This window comes from Pogoniulus pusillus, chromosome 4 (genome assembly GCF_015220805.1).
Source record: "Pogoniulus pusillus isolate bPogPus1 chromosome 4, bPogPus1.pri, whole genome shotgun sequence".
Taxonomy (NCBI): domain Eukaryota; kingdom Metazoa; phylum Chordata; class Aves; order Piciformes; family Lybiidae; genus Pogoniulus; species Pogoniulus pusillus.
The window spans coordinates 24,570,629-24,592,892 of NC_087267.1; the positions used below are offsets into that span (position 1 = coordinate 24,570,629).

General features: G+C 41.3%; 1 protein-coding gene across 17 annotated transcripts in view; it reads right to left on the minus strand.

The window, feature by feature from the left end:
* Positions 1 to 3,580: 3,580 nt before the first annotated feature.
* The window catches only part of GRM8 (glutamate metabotropic receptor 8), a 405,616-nt gene continuing 386,932 nt past the window's right edge, over positions 3,581 to 22,264 (minus strand). For 16 of the 17 annotated variants that reach the window (XM_064142387.1, XM_064142381.1, XM_064142385.1 and 13 more), the window contains 2 exons: positions 8,996 to 9,297; positions 3,581 to 4,148 (listed from right to left, as the gene is read on the minus strand). In XM_064142387.1, the coding sequence (XP_063998457.1) occupies positions 9,001 to 9,297 (297 nt within the window). In that variant the 3' untranslated portion in view covers positions 3,581 to 4,148; positions 8,996 to 9,000. The remainder of the gene's footprint in view (positions 4,149 to 8,995; positions 9,298 to 22,264) is intronic. The other variant, XM_064142380.1, reaches the window with a different exon arrangement.

The following is a 22,264-nucleotide window of genomic DNA, read 5'->3' on the forward strand; positions in this document are numbered from 1 at the left end:
AGCACACACACAAAAAAAAATTAACCTAACTAGAATCATCGAAATAACCAGTTCAGAAGAAACCTCCAAGGTCACCCAGTCCAACCTATCACCCTGCCCTATCCAATCAACTAGGCCATGGCACTAAGTGCCTCATCCAGTCTTTTCTTGAACACCTCCAGGGACAGTGACTCTACCACCTCCCTGAACAGTCCTTTCCAATGGCAAATCACTCTCTCTCTGAAGAACTTCCTCCTAACATCAAGCCAATGCCTCCCCACGCACAACTCTTTCCCCTTGTTCTGTTGCTGGTTGCCTGGGAGAAGAGACTAACCCCCACCTGGCTACAGCCTCCCTTCAGGTAGTTGTAGACAGCAATGAGGTCCCCCCTGAGCCTCCTCTTTTCCAGGCTAAACAACCCCAGCTCCCTTACCCTCTCCTCACAGGGTTTGTGTTCCAGGCCTCTCATCAGCTTCGTTGCCCTTCTCTGGACATGCTCCAGTACCTCAACATCTCTCTTGAATTGAGGAGCCCAGAACTGTTCCTGATACAGGCCAGGATGCCATTGGCTCTCTTAGCCACCTGGGCACACTGCTGGTTTATCTTCAGCTACTATCTACCAGTACCCCCAGGTCCCTTTCTGCCTGGCTGCTCTCCAGCCGCTCTGTCCCCAGCCTTTTAGTGCTGCTTGGGGTTGTTGTGGCCAAAGTGTAAAATCCTGCACTTGGCCTTGTTAAATCTCATCCTCTGCCCACCCATCCAGCCTGTCAAGGTCCCTCTGCAGGGCTCTCCTTTTGATACCTGTGCTAGTTTGAGGCTAGCTGGAATATTTGAGAGAAATTACATTATAGGCTGTGAAAAGGAAACAATGGTGATGTCTATTTCACTCATAGGCTTGCTGAGATGTATAAAAACAAGATCACAAAACACAGATAACACACTGGGTCTCTGTTGCAGCTGGTATCTGCACTTTTCTCTCTACCCTGCTTTCTGTGTAACTAATCCTTCTGCTTTCTAACCCCTTTGGCCAATCCTCCAATATCACCTTGCACGTAAGGCAAATTCTGGTATAAGGAGAGTGGCAAGTAGGTGGAAGGGTGCTTGGGATCCCCTCCTGGAGACTCTGGTTTCTGGGAGGGGTGTTGTGTTTCTGTATTACCTTTACCGTGTATATTTCTGTATATAGCTGTAAATATTGTAAATATCTGCTTGTATATTGTGCTAAACTGTAAATACAAAGCTCCATTTCTTAACTTCCAGACAGCTGAGTCTACTCCAGGTGATTTCATAAGAATGTGGATGCAGGTAACACCCAAACTGTCACAATACCTGACTTCTCCACTTGATCTGTTTTTGTTTAATAACAAGGCTTAAAAAAAAGGGTTATGTCAGTATTGTTTGTAGGCTGTAGACTGCAATCTCTTAGTCAATAATCCTACCAGCTAGGGCTTAGGTGGAGGTCACGAAATTTAGGTCATCTTCCCTAGAAGTTAGGACTTCCACACCTGATGTACAATTTGTTGTACAAATGGAACTTAGTCACCTGAAGATGCAGTCTTGAAAGCAAAGGAACTGTCTGTACAGGAAGAAGTCTAAGCTGAAAAGTCAAATTGTCATTCAGAATTACAGTGTTCTGCCACAGCTCTAGAGGGATACAAGTGCAGAATTTTCTTTCTATCACAGTTACTGGAGACACGTGAGCATCATTCTATGAAAATGCACAAATTGCACAGCTACTCTATAGAAGTGAAACCTGCTGTGTTTTGAAAATGCCCAGTTCATTCCATAATTCAGACTCATTTATCTGTTGAGTTACATTAGTATCAGTGAGACTCATAGGTTTAATACACTCAATGTTTCACATAGAATGACCTAGAAAATGCATAGAAAACTTTGCATTCCATTTTTACCCTACTGTTCAACTAAAAATAAAGTATTTGTCTCAGTAAATCTGTTCAGAAAAACACATTTGGATTCCTATGAAACTGAAAGATATTAATAGATATTATATACTAATCTTTACATGGATATGCTTATGTGTATGTGAAATGTTATAAAAGCAATTCCTATGTACTGCACTTACAAATACATATTGATACGCTTATTTTATTATGTATAGTAATGAGAGGCAAAATAGTTGATTTTTTTTTCCTGTCAATTGAATACTACAGTTCACAGAAATTTCTTGAAAAGAAGCTGTGCCAAAATACTGAGTTGCAGATCAAAGAGATTCTCTATTTTTCTCTTTCAGGAAATCTACCCGAGACACGAAGTCTTGTTAAACCATTTATCTAATCAATTCAATTTCTTTAAAAACTCTTCAATTCAATGACATAGTAGCTAGCAAAATGATTAAAAGAAAATTTAATGAAATTGTTTTGCAGGCCTCATCGCATTAGCTGCATCTTATGCTTAAAATTAAATGTATATTATAGATTTGAGATTTATGTGCTTGTGGCATAGTCAAAAAAAGGAATTTTCAGACAATGTATCACTTCCATCACTCAATACCACCTGATACCAAAGCAGTCGTCAGTTAACAGTGAGATATTCAAATGCTGAGGGAGAAATAACTATGTCTTGCCAAATACTTTGAAAATGGAAATTCAGTGTCAGGTACTTTTAACTTTCATTCTCACAATTTAGGAGCCACCACAAATGCTTTAAGATATGTTACAAAAATACAGCTCCTTTGAAGAAACAAGCACAAGGAGCCATCCAGGCTAACTCAGGAGAAATAACATTTAATAGACAACTCATTGTGAAAACCCATTGACTCAATGAATTTTAAGTAGTGTATGGAGTGAGAAAGTCTTATAGAACACCACAGGTATAGCAGCAAAGCAGAAAGTCCCTACTTGTCTTTCTAAGGCTTCTTCAGAAGGATTTATTAACATGATATGAAGTTCTCTTTGAGGAATCGTTTCTAATGCACACACAGTCACTTGACATAAAAACAAGATGTTAAGATTGTAGATAAACATGTATTTCTTTGATTTTTAAGAGTAATCATGCATATATCCATCAGGTTAATGCTCTCCAAATTCTCCATTGATCTCTGTCCTGTTATTTCAAAGCCATCTTTATTGAGATAAGCATCTGCTACATTCCCCTGTCAGAGACAGGATCCTGGACTAAACAGACTTTTGGCTTAGTCCAGTCTAACTGTCATAAAGTCTTACAAACTGCAAGTTCCAGAAATGAAAAAGATCAAAAGTATAATACAATCATACAAAATAATTACCATCAGGCCTCCATCACTTTACAAACATGTGAAATGCACTTACTTTTAGGGTGAGAAGGGAGAAAAAAATCCTTCCATTAAAAATAGTCACAAAACTTTGAACAAATCCACATACTGCAGAAAACACACACACACACACACACACACACATGCATGCAGGCATGCATGTATATACACGCACGCGTGCACACGTACACACACACACATGCATGCTTAGAGTTTACACTGCATTCTTCTGATGCCATTATTATTATTTTATTTGTACACTCACCTTTACTGCACATTCTAAACAAACAATAGACAACAGTGTAAGGGCTTTTTTTTTTTGTTTTCCTTAAAACTGCAACAAAACAAGTCTCAACATTTGCAAAACATTCCTTTATTATTAGAAATAAATTATTTTGTATAAAAATTAGCATGCGTTGGACATTGCATTTACTTTAGCATAACCCTGGACTTAGTCAGTCAGTTGCCACAAGAAACATACTCTTCTTCTTTTACAAGTTGAACAATGTAGGACAGGAAAGGAAATTGTCACAATCACAAAAAAGTACTTACAAATATAATATCAGACATGATTTATTTCAACATCTTTTTTTCACCCCCCCCCCCAAGCTAACATTTGTTTTCCTTTTGTGATTTGCTCCCTTTTGTGAGTGAACAGTTCAGAAGCTTGACACTATCTCTATGTTATAAAAATGTATTTTTCCTTCCCCTGTCTCTTTTTTGCCTCTTGTTTAATCCTTGTCCTTTAGGAAACTGACTATTGATTTGAATGTAGTCTACTGATATTTCCAAGACTGAATTCTGGTGGTGGTAAAGTCTATGTTTGCAAGATTCCATTCTGCAGGCCTTCCAGTGAACTTCATCCCTGCTCAGTTTGCCTGATTGCTGTAACTGACATAAGTTGTCTTGGTAGACGATGCTGTAAATAAAAACAAAACAGAACAAAAAAAAAACAACAAAAATAAAGTTCAAATTTTTTAGAATCAGGAGAGGAATAAAAAAAATATATATTTAGCATTTGAAATCATACAGTGTCCAACTGTATTTTCAATTAACACATCCTATGTGGAATAAAGTAAGAAAGATTTAAGTATCTATATGAGCAATGAGTAAGTTGGATCTTGAGGTCTGTGTTCTTGATGGTAAGGGTTTTTTTGTTTATAAATTGGGGAAGGAGATGTCAATTAAAAAATAGTAACAATGAGCAGTTTTAACATGCCCATAACAAACTTCCAAAATACTGTTTGGCTGGTATTATTCTGGCAGATTTCTGTGTAGAGGTTTTTTAATTTAGACCTTGAATTTCTTTCTCTTTCCTACTAGTTGAAGGCGGCTTTGCATCTGGTAGTGGGTTGTCCATCTAGACAGAGGTTTGTGCTCTTTGAAAGGAGCAAAGCCTAATATGGGAAACATCTCTCCAAGTTAGTGAAACTGAGCACATTTTCTCTGCAAAGCCTTCAGACACAAAGCATCTGCCTACAAGTGAGCTAGCAGAAATGCATATGAGCCCCACAGGCTGTATTTTAGAGTTGCCATACTATGGTTTCTTTATGTTGATAGTCAGCTGATCATGTCTTCCTTTGAGAAAACGTCATGCCACTTGTGCAGAAGGAGGAAGTGTGATGGGAAAATTAAATATCTTTACTATTGTAAAGGTGAACAACTGTGAATCTTACATGGAAGTTTTTGTCAGCTTCTAGCCCTTCCATCTTATCCTTTTGCTGTAAAACATACAGCCCCAAGTAATCATTTTTGTCTCAATATAGCGGTAGGAAGAAGGAAGTGGTGGCATCAGATCTCCCCGGTAACTCACTAATTTAAACCAGTCGGGTACATGTCAAATCAGGCTGCTGGGAGACTGAATCTCATTATGTGCTCTATAATAAGGTCTACATCACAATGCAAAAAGAGGAATTTGGCTTCCTAAATATGTTTTATATTCTGTCTGCTACAGACACGTTCTGCTTATGATAGTGAAGACAGCAGATGGCAGGATGAAGATAATTTGATGGCACAAAAGTTGTTTAGTCTACAGATTCAGAGATCTTAATTCTATTCCCATATCTTCTTTCCTTCTTTTTAAATTTTTCCCCACTGTATACAATCTGGTTCAAGCAGCTGAGATAAATAGGAAAAGGACTTCTAGTGGTAACTCCTAAATCCTTCCCACTATGCCAGTGATTTCAGAATAAAACTACAGAAACAAGAAACAACTGTTTCTCTCTCCTATACCAAAGATTCAACAAAATCAGAGATCATCAGAATTGCTGCAAAATAACACTAGGCAGTATAAATAATCCGGATTTTTATTTGCTTTTTTCTTCGTGTTTTCTTTGAGTTTCTGAGAAATTTGATTCTGATACTGCATTTGCCATTTTGTAAGACACAACTGAATCAGACTATTGTAGTTCACATATCGCTGTAATTCTTGTTTCCTAAGAATGCATACATTAGAATGAATAACCAAAATGAAGACGTAAAATGTAATATTTCTTACTTCCACTTGCACAGGTAGGTCCGGTACATTGTGTCTAAAAGAGCTAATTCATGAAAGGGTTGCTTTTGGCACATCAAGCAAGTCTTTCACATCCTTGATCACAATATGCAAACATCAACATGAAATAGTGTTATTTGCATGTATTAGGACACTTGAAGTAAATATAGCCTCATTTACATCTTTCAGATGGGATGTACTGCCCTCGTTTGAATTCTCCCACGCTCCCACAGCTGGATTTATGAGAGAATTCTTCTTTTCCTCTGGCCTATTACATTACTTCTGAAAACAATGTAGGACTGTTGAAATGACACTAGGTTCCTTAGAGCATAAAAGGATTTTGTTACCAGCTAAGAAATAGCAAATCAATGCACATCTGCAAACTCTGCACACAGGAACAAAAGGACTAAGGGAGCAGAGCTTATTTCTTTCCTTCACCCTACAAATAGGCTCAGAAACGTGATCAGGTTAAGCCAGTTTACCACGTTACTCTGTATCAGCTGTGTTCTATGATAACTTCTCATGTGTGTGTTTTAGCCCACAGCTATGCAACATAATGAGATTTATCACAACTCAGTAAGCTGAGGAAGTTTGCAAGAAGCTCAAAATACAAAAACTAATCATTACACCTTAGCTGATTTAGAGTAACTTGTTAATTTGCTATAATTTTGTTGTATATCTGTAACTTAAAGAGCTTTGGTAGACTTGATCTAAGACAGACCAAAATCCAAAAATTATTCTACTATGTTCTGAGTGCACAGGAAGCTAGTGTAGATAGTATTCTGAACTGTATTAAATCTAATTGTATCTTCAAACAATGCTGGGTTTTTTTTTTCTTTACTTTATAAGTATTGCAAATGTCTTTATAGTTCACTGAAGTCTACAGTTTATGTTTTGGTCTCTGAAAGCTCTGTTAGCATTTCATAGAAGCACCATGAGCAAACATAGATGGCCAGAAAAAGTAAAATATTTGGCTCAAAATATTTCTGGGAATGATTACGTTTTTCTAGTTCCAGTTACCACATTGCTGCTCAAATGAGACAAAAAGAAAAAGAATAAAATAGAAGAGAATCTAAAGCAATTTAGAATTATTATTGTGATCCAGTGGATATGCATTTAAAGTACTTGTCATTGTTATATTTTCTGTAAGTGCATCTAGATGTTTTTTTCATCTTATTTCCCAGATAAAATTTGTTTTCCACTGAATATGAATGTATTTCCACACATACACACACACAAAAAAAAAAAAAGCCAATCAATCCACAGCAAAAAACAACCCAAAACTCATGACTGTCTTCATGTGGGAGACACCATGGAATAAAGCCATTACATGACAGGAGAAACCAGAGAGAGAAGAGCTTTCTCAGAAGATATTATCTGACTACTCTAATATTATTTCTTATCTAGTTTTGAGCATTGCTACCACTACCAAAATTTGTGCTTGGGAAACACTTTCTATTCACTTCTTCTGTTCTACTTATAGACTGATTTTCCTTTGTGATTGGCTTCATGTACTGTCAGTGGGAAATAATTCAAATCCAAATGGTACAGAACAGTTTTGGGAGAAAAACATGTCTTGAGGCCAAGAGCTCAATTATATAGGGACAATAATTTGCAGTGCAAATTTCTTGACTGAATTTTCACTTATGAAACATTATGATGCCTGGATCAAAGCCTACTCTGCATTTATATAGATGTGCTTCTGTTAAAACCATGTTTAGAGCATGGTAAATAAACATTTCCCTGCATACATCACACTACTGGAGAAGCAAACTTGCAGCTGTTTCCATGAATTATGTATAATCATAGAGTAAGGAATATCAGACACATTGTTTCTCAATTAGGTGCCATAGATAACAGTGGATATCCAAGACTTTATAATTTACACTTTCTTACCCTATCATCAAATTGCTCCTTTGACCTTTCCTCAGAAGTTTATAGTTCTCCAAAGTCAGCAAAACTTCCTCATTTTCCCTTCTGAGTTTTGGTGACTTCTGAAGATTTGAGCAATCATTGATTTCCTCTTATTTCCATACTTTCATTTGACCCACAAGTAACTCCACTGCCTTTTTCTTTTCATCCTTTGTTATATGTTGTAATCTGAAGCTGTATAAATCCATAGCTCAGTCTAGCAGATCGACACATTTTGAAGGGTTATAAGTTTTTTAAACTGAATTGGTTTGCATGGAGTATCCTCCATACACCAGCAACTGTACTATGGTAAGCCTGCTGTCTAATTTTATATAGTCTTCAATCTGGCAAATTTTGATTGAATTCACTGGGCACTGCATTTTTCTGAAATAAGTATATTATTTTTCTGTAAGTTGGTATTGACTGGCCTCAATGTGCTCAGGTGAAATAATACAATTCAATCTCCTGTCAAAGTGGTCCAAAAGTAATTAATTTTTTTTTACATCCCTCATTTGTAGTTAAAAGACTGAAATCAATAGTCTTTAAGAGCTGCTGTCCATCCCATGTGACAGTTCTTCATTACTACTAAACTGTGGGGGTAAAGTTACTGGCTCTATTCATACCTGATTATTACAATGATGATGGTGATGATGATTATTGCAAAGTCCTGTTTATAAGACTGTATATCATGTGGTGGAATGGAAGTTGTAACCTTTTCTTCTATACCAGAGCAATTTAGAGATGTGGCAAGATTCAAGAACTTCAAGTAATTTTTCTCTTTATTAACCCATGACATATCAGAACATGTAATGATTAAGATGTATATGAATAATCATGACTTTGTACCAAGATAGTTCACAATAAAATTCTCGTGGATGAGAAGCATTAAGTGTTAGCATTCATGAGTTGCAATAAATGAACAAGTCATCAAATACTAAGTTAAGGTGAAAAAATAAAAAAAAATACCCCACATTATTTTTCACTTCCATACCTAACAGAAAAATAAATCCAATGTTTTTTTTCCAACAGCATTTGATTTTTGAATATACAATGATGACCATAAATATATCTTGTGACTGCCAGGACATACTACAACTGACACAGCAATGCACAACACAACGAATTAGCACTAAGTAGAACAGATCATTTTTTAAAGATGTCACTACCCAAAATCTGCTTGTGCTTTTTTTTTTTTTTTTCCTTTCTTAATAGCCTCTTGTGAAAAACATTTTGTTTGAAACAACTCTAGGCATTCCTGCATTCAGTAGTACATGAATTCTGACACATCTCTGGATTCATGCAGAACAGGCAACAAAAAAAATAATTTATTATTAAAAGAAAGTGCATTCTTGTGAACGTACATCTATTAGGAAGTGCTGCCACTCTTGACCATGGAAAAGTCTACAGATGACTTACTGTTGGTTTCAAGACTTTCACACAGTTCAGTTTTGACCTCGCCATTTGGTCTGTCGTTTCCTTTTTGGCTTAGTTTGCTTTGCATTGTGGCAGCTGTCACTACAGCCTTGAAGCTCCGTTTCCGTTTTTGGACATTCTGCTCTGGATGAAAAATTATAATATAAACCTTGGGCATGTAGAGCATGCCCAGAGACACAGAAGCACTTAAACTCATGGAGATAGTAAGTGTTGTTGTCTGGATGTACATCTGGGGAAGGAAAGAAAGAATAACATAAATATTATTGTCGAATTGATTTAATAGAAGAAGGAAAATAACTTCAAAATACTAGGGGGAAAGTGAACCAATAACATTTTCCTGTACATACTTCAGGAGCACTCTTAACTTTGGATGCCTTTTGATTACAGTCAAGTATGTCTGTTTAATGTTGATTTTTAACCTTAATATTAAGTGGTAGAAACAAAACAATATTCATTAAACTTCAGTCTTACAAAAGCAATCAAAGTGCTGTATCAAACACATTTTCAGAAGACAAGCAAGTATGTCTGCACAGGAAAAAAGAAGTGGCAATAGGATTAGCCTTTTATTATCTACTTTAAGGCACAGAAGCTTCTGCAACAATATGCCACATGGTGATTCAGTAGTGTACAGCATGGCTCAGCCAGCAGTGTGCACAAAGCAGAATCTAATGAAATCCTTGATGTACATTTTTTTAATTTTAAGCTTGTATATTCTTGAGCTTGTTAGAGGAGTTTTTGTTTGTTTGCTTAAAACGTTTCTAACTTAATTTCGAATTCCAGTCACAATGCTCTGTTGGAACACAATAAACAGATTGATGCCAGTTGTACCCATGAAATCAGAAAATCACGAAGTACCTCAGTCCCCCCATAGATATGAAAGAACAATATGACAGTTCTGAGTTCATCTATTGATGATATTGATGGTTGACCAGCCACTCTGGTCCTCCATAGTCACATAAAGGAAAATTACAATGATTGCATGGTAAGAACAGCACACAGAAGTTTCTATATGGAGATGTACTCAGAGAGCATATCAGAAATACTAACAGTAGTTCTGCTCTACATTTATTTCTTTCATAGGAAATGACATTTTATTTGACGTTTTATTTGACACCAATTTTACTTTGCAGTTCTGTGTAGTTTCCTGATGTAAATAGGAAACCTCAGTAATCTAGCGTGGTGTTTTTTAAAGATAGCTGACAGAAATTAAACTCTCAAATTAAATTGGAGAAAAAACACATAATGATATTTGGAGAGAGATACAGAGAAAGAAATTATAAAGCAATTACCACATCTCTGGCAAACCCCCTTGGATTTTCCCCCAACCCAAAAAAACTAAATCTACACTCCCCAGTGTTCCTAATCCTCCCCACCACCCAGTGCCTCTGCCATCCAAGAGGCCTAAACAAGGCTCTGGAGGCCCCAAAACAGGCCTACTGCTTACATGTTCTTCCTGATAAAGTGGCTCCTGCCAGACACAAGGCAGGAGGAGGAGGAAAGGAGAAAGGACTGACCTTGTTATGAGTTTATAAAGTGATAGCAGAATTATGGGATTGAATAACAATCTTCTGGTCCCCAGAAGATTTTTTAACCCTATAGTCTCAACCTGGGACATCCAGTTGTATTGAAAAAGATACTGAAGTAAAACCTGTTCACAGCTTTAGCAGAAGATTCACTGATGTTAGGCGTGACTTTAAGCACTGGCCAACACCATCACACTAAGCTGGGATAAAGTAGTAAGTCTGCCTGCAATGCCAGCTTCAGATCATCTGTTTTTATTAAGTACTCTTTGATAACTTCACCCTTGGCAAAAAAAGGTAGACATAATAAACTGTTCTGCCATCGCTACTGTAGTTGAACATTTTTAATGCCTTTCCACTTACAAAGTTTTCCATTAGATACTTTCACATTAAAGACGAGAAACAAACTGTGCACTCATGTCAAGAAGTGTCAGGTGGGAAAGGTGACAAATGTGTTTTAGAAGCATGGACTCCCCCAGACAGTAGACTGGGAGTGCACAAACAGTTGGGTGCATGGTGTGTACATGACTCCATACATTAATGCAATTCCATGCTCAGCCTGATACCAGTTGTTAATGACAGTCTGGGCCTGATTTCCTTTTCCTACTAGAATAACAGAATTACAGAATAGTTTGGGTTAGAAGTGACCTTTAAAGGCCATCTAGTCCAACACTCCTGCAATGACCAGGAACACATTCAACTAAGTGAGATTGCTCAGAGGCTTGTCCAGCCTGACTTTGGATGATCAGGGATGGGGCTTATACCATCTCTCTGGACAACTTATTCCAGTATTTACCATCCTCATAGTAAATTTTTTCTCCCTTATATTCAGTCTGAATCTGTCCTCTTTTAGATTAAAACCATTACCCCTTATTCTACTATAGCAGGCCCTACATACTTTTGTGGTGGAGGGGCCGGAGCCCCAAAACTGAGGCTTCTCTATGCCTCTACATGCCTGGACATGTTTTTCTGCCAGGACCCATGGCAGTAAACAGGTTGTGTAACAAACACACACCCAGTCCGTGTATCACTGGGGTCCGCCCAGGTGATCCCCTAATTGGGAGGGTCCAGGCAAACATCTACTGCCAACCTGATTGGTCACTTTAGATGGCCAAATGAGCCACGAATCTAGGCTCAGAGTCTATAAAGAGAGGTGCAAAGGAGCACCATGTGTTCAGAGTTTTCAGAGGTTCAAGCTCAGCTCTCTGATCCACATAGCAGTCCTGACCTGCTTGCATGGCCTAGACACAGGATCAGGCCCTTACTCACTCACTTGCACACTTTCCGAGGCTCAGCCCTCTTGCATTGATCTCAAGGCGCAGTTAAGCTGTCTGCAAACCCTTTGAGAAGCAGAGCGCATGCACGCCTGCATTTGGTACATATATGGGGAGCCGAGAGCCCCCTGCCTAAGCCTAGAGCAGCCGCACATACTGGCTTCTTGCTATCTTGATTTATCTATGGAGCTCAAGTCTCCCTGCAGTCTGGCGTATACTGCATGCCCACTGCCCTGTAAGCCTGGAGAATCCAGGATCAGCAGACCTTCCAGATTGTCTGCTAACCCACAAACACAGCTTGCTAGCTGTGAGAAGACAGTGTCAGAGACTGCATGGACAAATCCTCCTCCTACACCCGGAAATCCTGCCAGCTGATCATCCCTGGACACACGGCATGCAGAAGGACCAGCAGCACCAAGGCAGAGACCACTTCACACCAGGAGAGAAGGTCAGAGAAATCCTGTTTACCCCAGAGACTGGGAACACTTAATCATTCACCTGCAAGCTGGGACAGATTCCAGCCTCACCAAGACCTGAACACTGGGCACATGCTGGGACACAATCTCGGGAGGGTGATTAATAATTAAGCAAGCTTTAAGAGCCACATTTAAGCAAACTTTAATTCCTTTGTAAAATAAGTTACCTCTGTCTTAAGAGCAGACACAATTTCAGCCCTTGCTGGGCAAACAGTATAGTTGTTAAGAGGCATTAAGCCTAAGGGAATCTTTCTCTCTGTCTATAGTTGTCGATAATTTGATATTTCCATTTAAAAATCCAACCCCTGTACATAAATATATCATATCCCTACTGTTTTCATAACCTTGTACAAAAGAACTTGATTACATAGTGGTTGGGGGTGGTACAAATTTGTAAATATTAATTTTAATAAATAATTTTATAAAATATTAATACCACCCCAAATTAATTTCTCACCTCCCCCTAATAAGGAAGGAATAAGAGAAATCCCCTCCACAACAACTTTTAAGGGCAATTTGCAGTCTGGAGGGACAGAAGGAACATCCCCTGCATCTAATATTTCCCATTTCTTGAATCCCCATTCCTGCAGCATGATGAAGCACAAGTTTAGCAAACAAGGTGCCACACACTTGGTTTGGCTTTTGTCTGACTCCTACCTTGTTTTATCTCTGACAAGAGAACAACTGTATTTTATGACTGCATTCTGGGTACTTTTATTATTCTGGAAACATAACTACCTGCAACTTTTACAGAATTACCTGCTCTAAAAATGAAGGAGTAACAAAAGTAGTTCAGTTTAATAAGATATGAGGTCTGCATAGTTTTCATGTGCCTCACAGTGGTAGCTCACTCAAAGTTACCAGGGAATAAAGGTCCCTTTCTCACGATTCATTCACATAAATGAATTTCAGCACTCCTCACACTAAAATTCCTTCTGAAGTAAAAAGTTTTTGTACAATAAAGCCTTTCTCAGATGTAGCAAAGACTTCTCTATATTCTTCTTGTTCTTGGCAGTCAGAATATATGACACAGAAAAATAAATCCTGGTATCACAAGAAAAAATAATATTCTTCATACTATCAGAAAAACTGGAGGCCTAAATACTTTCCTATCTCCATCCTCCATTCCAACTCCACATCAAACTGCTACAGGATTTCTTGTGTATTGTTTTCTACCTCCATAACTGAAAAAGGACTCACACCAGACTGGATTTCACGTAAATAATCTAGATCCTGCATACCCATTCAGACACATGATCTGTCTGTCTCACAAATGACAAATCTGCTGACTCTTTCCTCAGCAGAATCATCCTAAAATCTTGTTGATATAGCCTCTGACTGTCTCAGCAGCTAATACAGAGAAAGACTGAGTGCATATTTATGGATTTTTCTATCTTCTAACATGGATCCTAGAACTACATACCTCTTTTCTACTTTGAAACTTAAAATGTGACATAAGAAGTACTGGTGCACAAGATGACATTTCTGAAGAACACAGACACCCTGATGTTTTCTTCATTTTGGAAGGACTTGAAACTGAAAAATGCCCCCTTGGTAACCTTCATTAAAGCAGGTGTGAGCACCAAATTGTCCCAGTGCAAGTTGCTGAATGACTACCTCTTAGCTAGGATTCACTGCTCAGAATTTAAATATTCTCGAAGTCTCCAGTAGCATCCCATCAGTCTGGTGTCTGGACAGACAATGTCATGCATGCAGCATGCCTTGAGTTTAGCATAAAGCAACCACTTTCACTTGAGAAAAAAAATAGTGGTAAGACCATAATTTTTGTCCAGATTGCTTCCCTGCTTTGAATCCTCCCCTACTTTCACACATAAGATTATATTCAGGCTGTCTTCAGAATTGCCATTTTTCTCATGCTATTTATTTTTCTTTTCTGATAGGTTTTAATAGGCCACATAGAGGGTACCACCCACCTAGCCTGTTCCTTATTCTGGTTTTAGTAGTATATCCTGTATATGTGGGAAACACAGACATTGTGATTTGCTGAGGGAACCAACTCTGCGTTTCACACTTTTGTGCACTTTCTCTAACTGATAATAGTCGTAACACAGAAGATTAACAAGTCCGGGAGTCAGTGAAGTGCTAAGCTGCAGAGGAAAATCTTCCTACACCTCAAGCTATCAGAGTGTCTAGTATAGCTTCCCCTCAGCTACTTGCACTCCAAAGAGAAGTGGATGTTTTAAAGGAGGCAGCTGGTCTAATGTCTCTTATTGGCTAATTCTATAAAATTTGCCCTTTAGAAGTGTCTTTCTCAGCAGGCTAAAGAAACAGGCTTGGTATCAAACACTGGAGTCTGGACAATCCTGCTGAGACAGACATGCACTCTTGAATATGTACCACACTGCCAGTAACAGAGCAGAAGATAGAATTATGATTTAATTTTTCCATTATGCTTGTTAACAAATACTTTATGTCTCTTATGCGAATCATCTCAATTCCTTCAGCCAGTTTAAATTTCAGGGCGAGAGCTGCAGCAAGCTTCATTTTCCACAAGGGCTTTTTTGCTCTTATTCACTCCCACCACTCCTGCCTTCACTCCCAGCTGCTGGAAGCCTTTACCAGTTCATTTATAGCCAGAAGATAAATGACACATTGTAAAATGGAAATACATGCCATCTATCCACAGGCATCCCACAGAATGGGAAAGAGAGCAAAATGTTCCCTCTCCATTTGTGGTGGAGAGAGCACAAGTCCTCTTAGTTTCAGAAAAACACTGAAAACATTCACAGCCATCTTCCTTGTGCTGCAGAATTTAAAGAGCTTAGCAAAAGACAGCTCCTTTCTTCTTTCAAAGGTGTGCATATGATAACACTAGAGTTGTCTTTCTATGTGATTCTGCTGGCTAAAGAGTTGACTGGATGACAACATTTACATTTCACAGTAGCATTCACAAATCAGAAAGAAACGTCCTGCAACGGACTCCACAATGAAGGTGAACATAAAAAAGGCTGTCTGCAGGCAAATAAATATATTTGAAACCAGGAGAGTTATAAACAGGGATGTAAGAATGCCAACAAAGTGCCAATAACTAACAAAAGGATTCTCTGCGGAACCTCCATGCCCATAAGCTTACACCTACAGATTTTTATTGCTTTCGCTGTATAACACACTCTTCTATCTGGATCTGTGAAAAGAAGATTAATATTTTCTTGAATAAAAACATTACAGGTGAAAGTGAGTCATTGTTTTGCTCATGTAATAAGATTATTTGCCTAGTATAAGATAAACTTGATAGAATGAGTCTTCTTCAGACATTAGCTCAGAAAACTATGGAAACCAATAATATACAATATCATACACCTTATATACATCATATTGTACAATTTATTGTAGTAGCATGGTTTTTAAAGGGGCACATGATTCATTCGTCTCATCAACTTTATTACAGTCATAGTATCTAATCAGTGACCAAAGACCAAACTCTATTATATCTGTTGGCATGTGTGCGTTGGTCCTGATATTTAGGAGTGCTGAACTCCAAAAACTCAAGTAGAAAGTAAGTTTCATAAAGTAAGCTAAGAAACTTCCAAAACAGAAGGAAAAAAAGAAAAGTCAGTATTAAAAAACCATATTGGGAAAAGTCTTTGCTGCATGGGCAAACTGAGAAAGTAGATTATTTTAAAGTAGTATTTACATTGTACATCATTTGAATCTTCATCATAACGCACAACTATGATTTTTGTGGGATACTATGTTACACTTAAGATCTTCATAGAATCATAGAATCATAGAATCAACCAGGTTGGAAGAGACCTCCAAGGTCATCGAGTCCAACCTATCACCCAGCCCTAGCCAGTCAACTAGACCATGGCACTGAGTGCCTCATCCAGTCTTTTCTTGAAGACCCCCAGGGACGGTGCCTCCACCACCTCCCTGGGCAGCCCATTCCAATGGGAAATCACTCTCTCTGTGAAGAACTTCTTCCTAACATCCAGCCTATACCTACCCTGGCACAACTTGAGACTGTGTCCCCTTGTTCTATTGCTGGTTACCTGGGAGAAGAGGCCAACCCCCACCTGGCTACAATGCCCCTTCAGGTAGTTGTAGACAGTAATAAGATCACCCCTGAGCCTCCTCTTCTCCAGGCTAAACAGGCCCAGTTCCCTCAACCTCTCCTCATAGGATTTGTGCTCCAGGCCCCTCACCAGCTTCGTTGCCCTTCTCTGGACATGTTCCAGCACCTCAACATCTTTCTTGAATTGAGGGGCCCAGAACTGGACACAGGACTCAAGGTGTGGCCTGACCAGTGCTGAGTACAGGGGAAGAATAACCTCCCTTGTCCTACTGGCCACACTGTTCCTGATGCAGGCCAGGATGCCATTGGCTCTCTTGGCCACCTGGGCACACTGCTGGCTCATCTTCAGCTTACTATCTATCAGTACCCCCAGGTCCCTTTCCTCCTGGCTGCTCTCCAGCCACTCAGTCCCCAGCCTATAGCGCTGCTTGGGGTTATTGTGGCCGAAGTGCAGAACCCTGTACTTGGCCTTGTTAAATCTCATCCCATTGGCCTCTGCCCACCCATCCAGCCTGTCCAGGTCCCTCTGCAGGGCTCTCCTACCTTCCAACAGATCAACACCTGCTCCTAGCTTGATGTCATCTGCAAACTTACTGATGCTGGACTCAATCTCCCGGTCCAGATCATCAATAAAGATATTGAACAGGACTGGGCCCAGCACTGATCCTTGGGGAGCACCACTAGTGACTGGCTGCCAACTGGATGTGGCACCATTCACCACCACTCTCTGAGCTCTGCCATCCAGCCAGTTCTTGATCCAACACAGAGTGAATCTGTCCAAACCATGAGCTGCCAGCTTGGCTAGGAGCTTCTTGTGGCAGTGTCAAAGGCTTTGCTGAAGTCCAAGTAGACTACATCCACAGCCTTCCCCACATTCACCAGGCGGGTAACCTGATCATAAAAGGAGATCAGGTTGGTGAGGCAGGACCTGCCCTTTCTAAACCCATGCTGGCTGGGCCTGATCCCTTGGCTATCCTGTAGGTGCTTTGTGATGGCACCCAAGATGACCTGTTCCATGACCTTGCCTGGCACTGAGGTCAGGCTCACAGGTCTGTAGTTTTCTGGCTCCTCCTTACGACCCTTCTTGTGTATGGGAATCACATTGGCCAGCTTCCAGTTTTCAGTGACCTCTCCAGTGAGCCAGGACTGCTGATAAATGATGGAGAGTGGCTTGGCCAGCTCAGCTGCCAGCTCTCTCAGCACCCTAAGGTGGATCCCATCCGGTCCCATGGACTTGTGAGGATCCAAGTGACTTAGCAGATCCCTTACTGCTTCCTCATGGATTAGAGGGGGACTGTACTGGTCCCTGACTCCATCCACCACTTCAGGAGTCCAGCTGTCCTGGAGACAACCTGTCCCACTAGTGAAGATTGAGGCAAAGAAGGTGTTAAGCACCTCTGCCTTTTCCTCATCCTTTGTCACTATGTTCCCATCTCTATCTAGTAAGGACTGGAGGTTGTCCTTGGCCCTTCTCTTGCCATTCATATATTTAAAGAAACACTTTTTATTTTCCTTGGCAGCCGTGGCCAGCCTGAGCTCCAAGTGGGCTTTTGCCTCTCTAATTTTTCCTCTACAAGACCTAGCAACCTCCTTGAACTTCTCCTGGGACACCTCCCCTCTTTTCCAAAGGTGATACACTCTCTTTTTAATCTTTAATTCCTTCAGCAGCTCCCTGCCCATCCAGCCTGGCTGCCTCCCTCGTCGGCTCATCTTCCAGCTCAGTGGCACTGCCTGCTCCTGTGCCTTCAGGAGTTCTTTCTTGAAGCAGGTCCAACCTTCCTGGACCCCTTTGTTTCTAAGGGCTATTTCCCAAGGAACTTTCTGAATTAGTTCCTTAAATAGGCTGAAGTCTGCCCTTCGGAAGTCCAGTGTGGAGGTTCTGTTGATGCCCCTCCTGGTTTCTCTCTTACAGGCAAAACGCCAAGCAAAAAAAATTCATTGTTAGACTAATTAAAGTCTTAACAGCCTAATCAAAACTACAGCAATTATTATTATTAATCCAGTTACAATGATACCAGCTTTTACTGTTCTGTTTATTTGATTATTGCAGGAAAAGCTCACTAATAACGTAGCTAAATCTGTTATGCATTAACTTCTGAGTATTATCCTATTTTCTTTAGTGATAATCCACCCTGTCCATGCTCCTCTGGATCATTACAATAACAGAATCAGCCCTCCACAAGAGGGAGAGAGGGAAGGGGAAGTTATGTTTAGCTATCACACTGCAAGTCCTTAACCAGCAGAAGGTACATGGTGTTGATGGCCAGTGTTCCCTGGCTCTTAGTCTTGGGTCCAGCTGAGGTTACTTTTACCCATTTCCTAACATTGTTCTTATTTGTTCTTTTTACAAATTAATTACCATCTCCAATCAGCCTATTTATTGCCACCCATTACCAGCTTATTAATTGAAATTAAATCCCAGTTGTTTTGTTACTGAGTGGCTTCATAGGCTTGTTAGATCATTATCAAATACAGCATTCAGAGAGCTAAGCTAAGAAAAGTTAGGCAGTACTGGCTGTTGAATACTTGTTACCACAGCTAAAGCAAGCTCCAGACACAAGCCAAAAAGCCCATGTTGGCAGATCAATACAAAGTCTGTAGCCTTTACCTAGTAAACGGTATTCTGAACAATAATGAATTTCAACCTTATTTCCAAATTTATTTAACAAAAATATTCCTTTACTATAAGTTTTCCAAATATTTTCTACTAGAGGTGTAGTCCACCCTTCAAATAATTTTCATACTGCTTCCAAATACTTAGAAAATTAAAACTCTCCTTGGTCAAATGCATTCTGATTTGCATAGCTTAGATCAACCTATCTAGATAAGGACAATTTAGAAAATCACGGTATCACAATATCAACAGGGTTGGAAAAGACCTCAGAGATCATCAAGTCCAATCCTTTACCAAAATTCTCAAGGCTAGACCATGGCACCAAGTGCCACGTCCAATCCTGCCTTGAACAGCCCCAGGGATGGCGACTCCACCACCTCCCTGGGCAGCCTATTCCAGTATCCAATGACTCTCTCAGTGAAGAACTTTCTCCTCACCTCCAGCCTAAATCTCCCCTGATGTAGCTTGAGCCTGTGTCCTCTCATTCTGGTGCTGGCCACCTGAGAGAAGAGAGCAACCTCCTCCTGGCTAACAACCTCCCCTCAGGTAGTTGTAGACAACAATAAGGTCTCCCCTGATCCTCCTCTTCTCCAGGCTAAACAATCCCAGCTCCCTCAGCCTCTCCTCGTAGGGCTGTGCTCAAGGCCTCTCACCAGCCTCGTCGCCCTTCTCTGGACACGCTCAAGCATCTCAATGTCCTTCCTAAACTGGGGGGCCCAGAACTGAACACAGTACTCAAGGTGTGGTCTAACCAGTGCAGAGTACAGGGGCAGAATGACCTCCCTGCTCCTGCTGACCACACCATTCCTGATGCAGACCAGGATGCCACTGGCTCTCTTGGCCACCTGGGCACACTGCTGGCTCATGTTCAGGCGGGTATCAATCAGCACCCCCAGATCCCTCTCTGTCTGGCTGCTCTCCAGCCACTCTGACCCCAGCCTGTATCTCTGCATGGGGTTGTTGTGGCCAAAGTGCAGCACCTTGCACTTGGAGCTATTGAATCCCATCCCCTTGGATTCTGCCCATCTGTCCAGGCGGTCAAGGTCCCGCTGCAGAGCCCTTCTGCCCTCCAACCCAGCCACATCTGCCCCCAGCTTAGTGTCATCTGCAAACTTGCTGATGACTGACTCCATGCCCTCATCCAGATCATCTATGAAGATGTTAAAGAGGATGGGGCCCAGCACTGATCCCTGAGGGACACCACTAGTGACTGGCTGCCAGCTGGATGTGGCACCATTCACCACCACTCTCTGGGTCTGGCCCTCCAGCCAGTTCCTAACCCAGCACAGAGTGTTGCCATCCAAGCCATTGGCTGACAGCTTAGCCAGCAGTTTGCTGTGGGGGACAGTGTCAAAGGCCTTGCTGAAGTCCCCACATCCTCCAAGCAAGTCACCTGATCATAGAAGGAGATCAGGTTGGAGAGGCAGGATCTGCCCTTCCTAAACCCATGCTGGCTGGACTTGAGCCCTTTGCCATCCCTCAGGTGCGCAGTTATTGCCCCCAAGATAACCTGATCCATCAGTTTCCCTGGCACTGAGGTGAGGCTGACAGGTCTGTAGTTCCCAGGTTCCTCCATCCGACCCTTCTTGTGGATGGGGATCACCCTGGCCAGTTTCCAGTCTCCTGGGACTGCTGGAAAATGATGGAGAGCAGCTTGGCCAGCTCAGCTGCCAGCTCTCTCAGCACCCTAGGATGGATTCCATCTGGTCCCATGGACTTGTGGGTGTCCAGATGGCTCAGCAGGTCCTGAACTAATTCTTCATGGATTTCCAGGGGAACACACCGCTCCATGACCCCATCCCCCAGTTCAAGAGGCCACTTGCCCTGAACTCCTCCCTCCTTACTGTTGAAAACTGAGGTGAAGAAGGCATTCAGGACCTCAGCCTTTTCCTCATCATCAGTTATAATGTTCCCCTCCTGGTCCAGTAAGGAGTGGAGGCTCTTCTTGCCCTTCTTTTAAGCATTGATAAATTTATAAAAGTGCTTTTTATTATCCTTCATAGAGGTGGCAGCCTAAGTTCTAGCTGGGCCTTAGCCTCTCTAATTTTTCTCCTGCATAATCTGGCTACTTCCTTAAACACGTCAGGTGAAGCCTTCCCCTCCTTCCAAAGGTGATACACTCTCTTTTTTTCCCCCAATTCCTTCAGGAGCTGTTTGCTCATCCAGGCTGGTCGCCTTCCCCGCCGGCTCATCTTTCGGCACATGGGAACTGCCAGCTCCTGTGCCTTCAAGAGCTCCTGTTTAAAGTAGGTCCAACCATACTGGACCCCTTTGTTCCCAAGGACTGCTGCCCAGGGGACTTTGCAAATAAGTTTCTTAAGCAAACTGAAGTTTGCCCTCTGGAAGTCCAAGGTGTGGGGTTCTGTTATAGTTCCTCCCTACCTCCCTGCCTATTGAAAACTCCACTATCTCATGATGACTACACCCCAGGCAGCCTCCCACTGTCACATCTCCCACCAGACCTTCTCTGTTGGAGAGCAGCAGGTCAAGCTGAGCTTGACCCCTAGTAGGCTCACTTAACAGCTGGGTCATGAAGCTGTCCTCCATGCACTCTAGAAATCTCCTGGACTGTCTCCTCTCTGCTGAATTAAGTTCCCAGCAGATATCTGGCAGGTTAAAGTCACCCACAAGAACAAGATCTGATGATCTTGAGACAGCCTCCACTTGTTTGTAAAATATCTCGTCTGTTTCCTCGTCCTGGTTGGGTGGTCTATAACAGACTCCAACCAGGATGTCAGATTTATTAGTCCTCCCTCTGATTTTAACCCACAAGCTCTCAATCCCTTCGTCCCTCACCTCAAGCTCAGTGGCAAGGACTGACTCCCTAATATACAGGGCCACCCCTCCTCCTCTTCTCCCTTGTCTATCTCTCCTGAAGAGGTTATATCCCCCCAGTATAGCAGCCCAGTCATGCCTGTCATCCCACCAAGTTTCTGAAATGGCAACTATATCATAGTCACCCTGGTGGACCAGGAGTTCCAGTTCCTCCTGCTTGTTACCCAAGCTGCGTGCATTGGTGCAGATGCACTTCAGCTGGGCTCTCGGTTCCTCAACTGACCCTAGTTTCCTTCCCACTCTCTCCTTCTCAGAGAGAGTAATTGCCTCACCCACCCCCTTCAGATCTAGTTTAAAGCCTGCCTAATGAGCCCTGCCAACTCCAGTGCCAGGACTCTCCTGTCCCTCCTAGACAACTGCCCCCCATCATGATCAAGCAGGTCCGGCGCAGTAAAAGTTCCCCCGTGGTCAAAGAACCCAAAGTGTTGCCACTGGCACCAT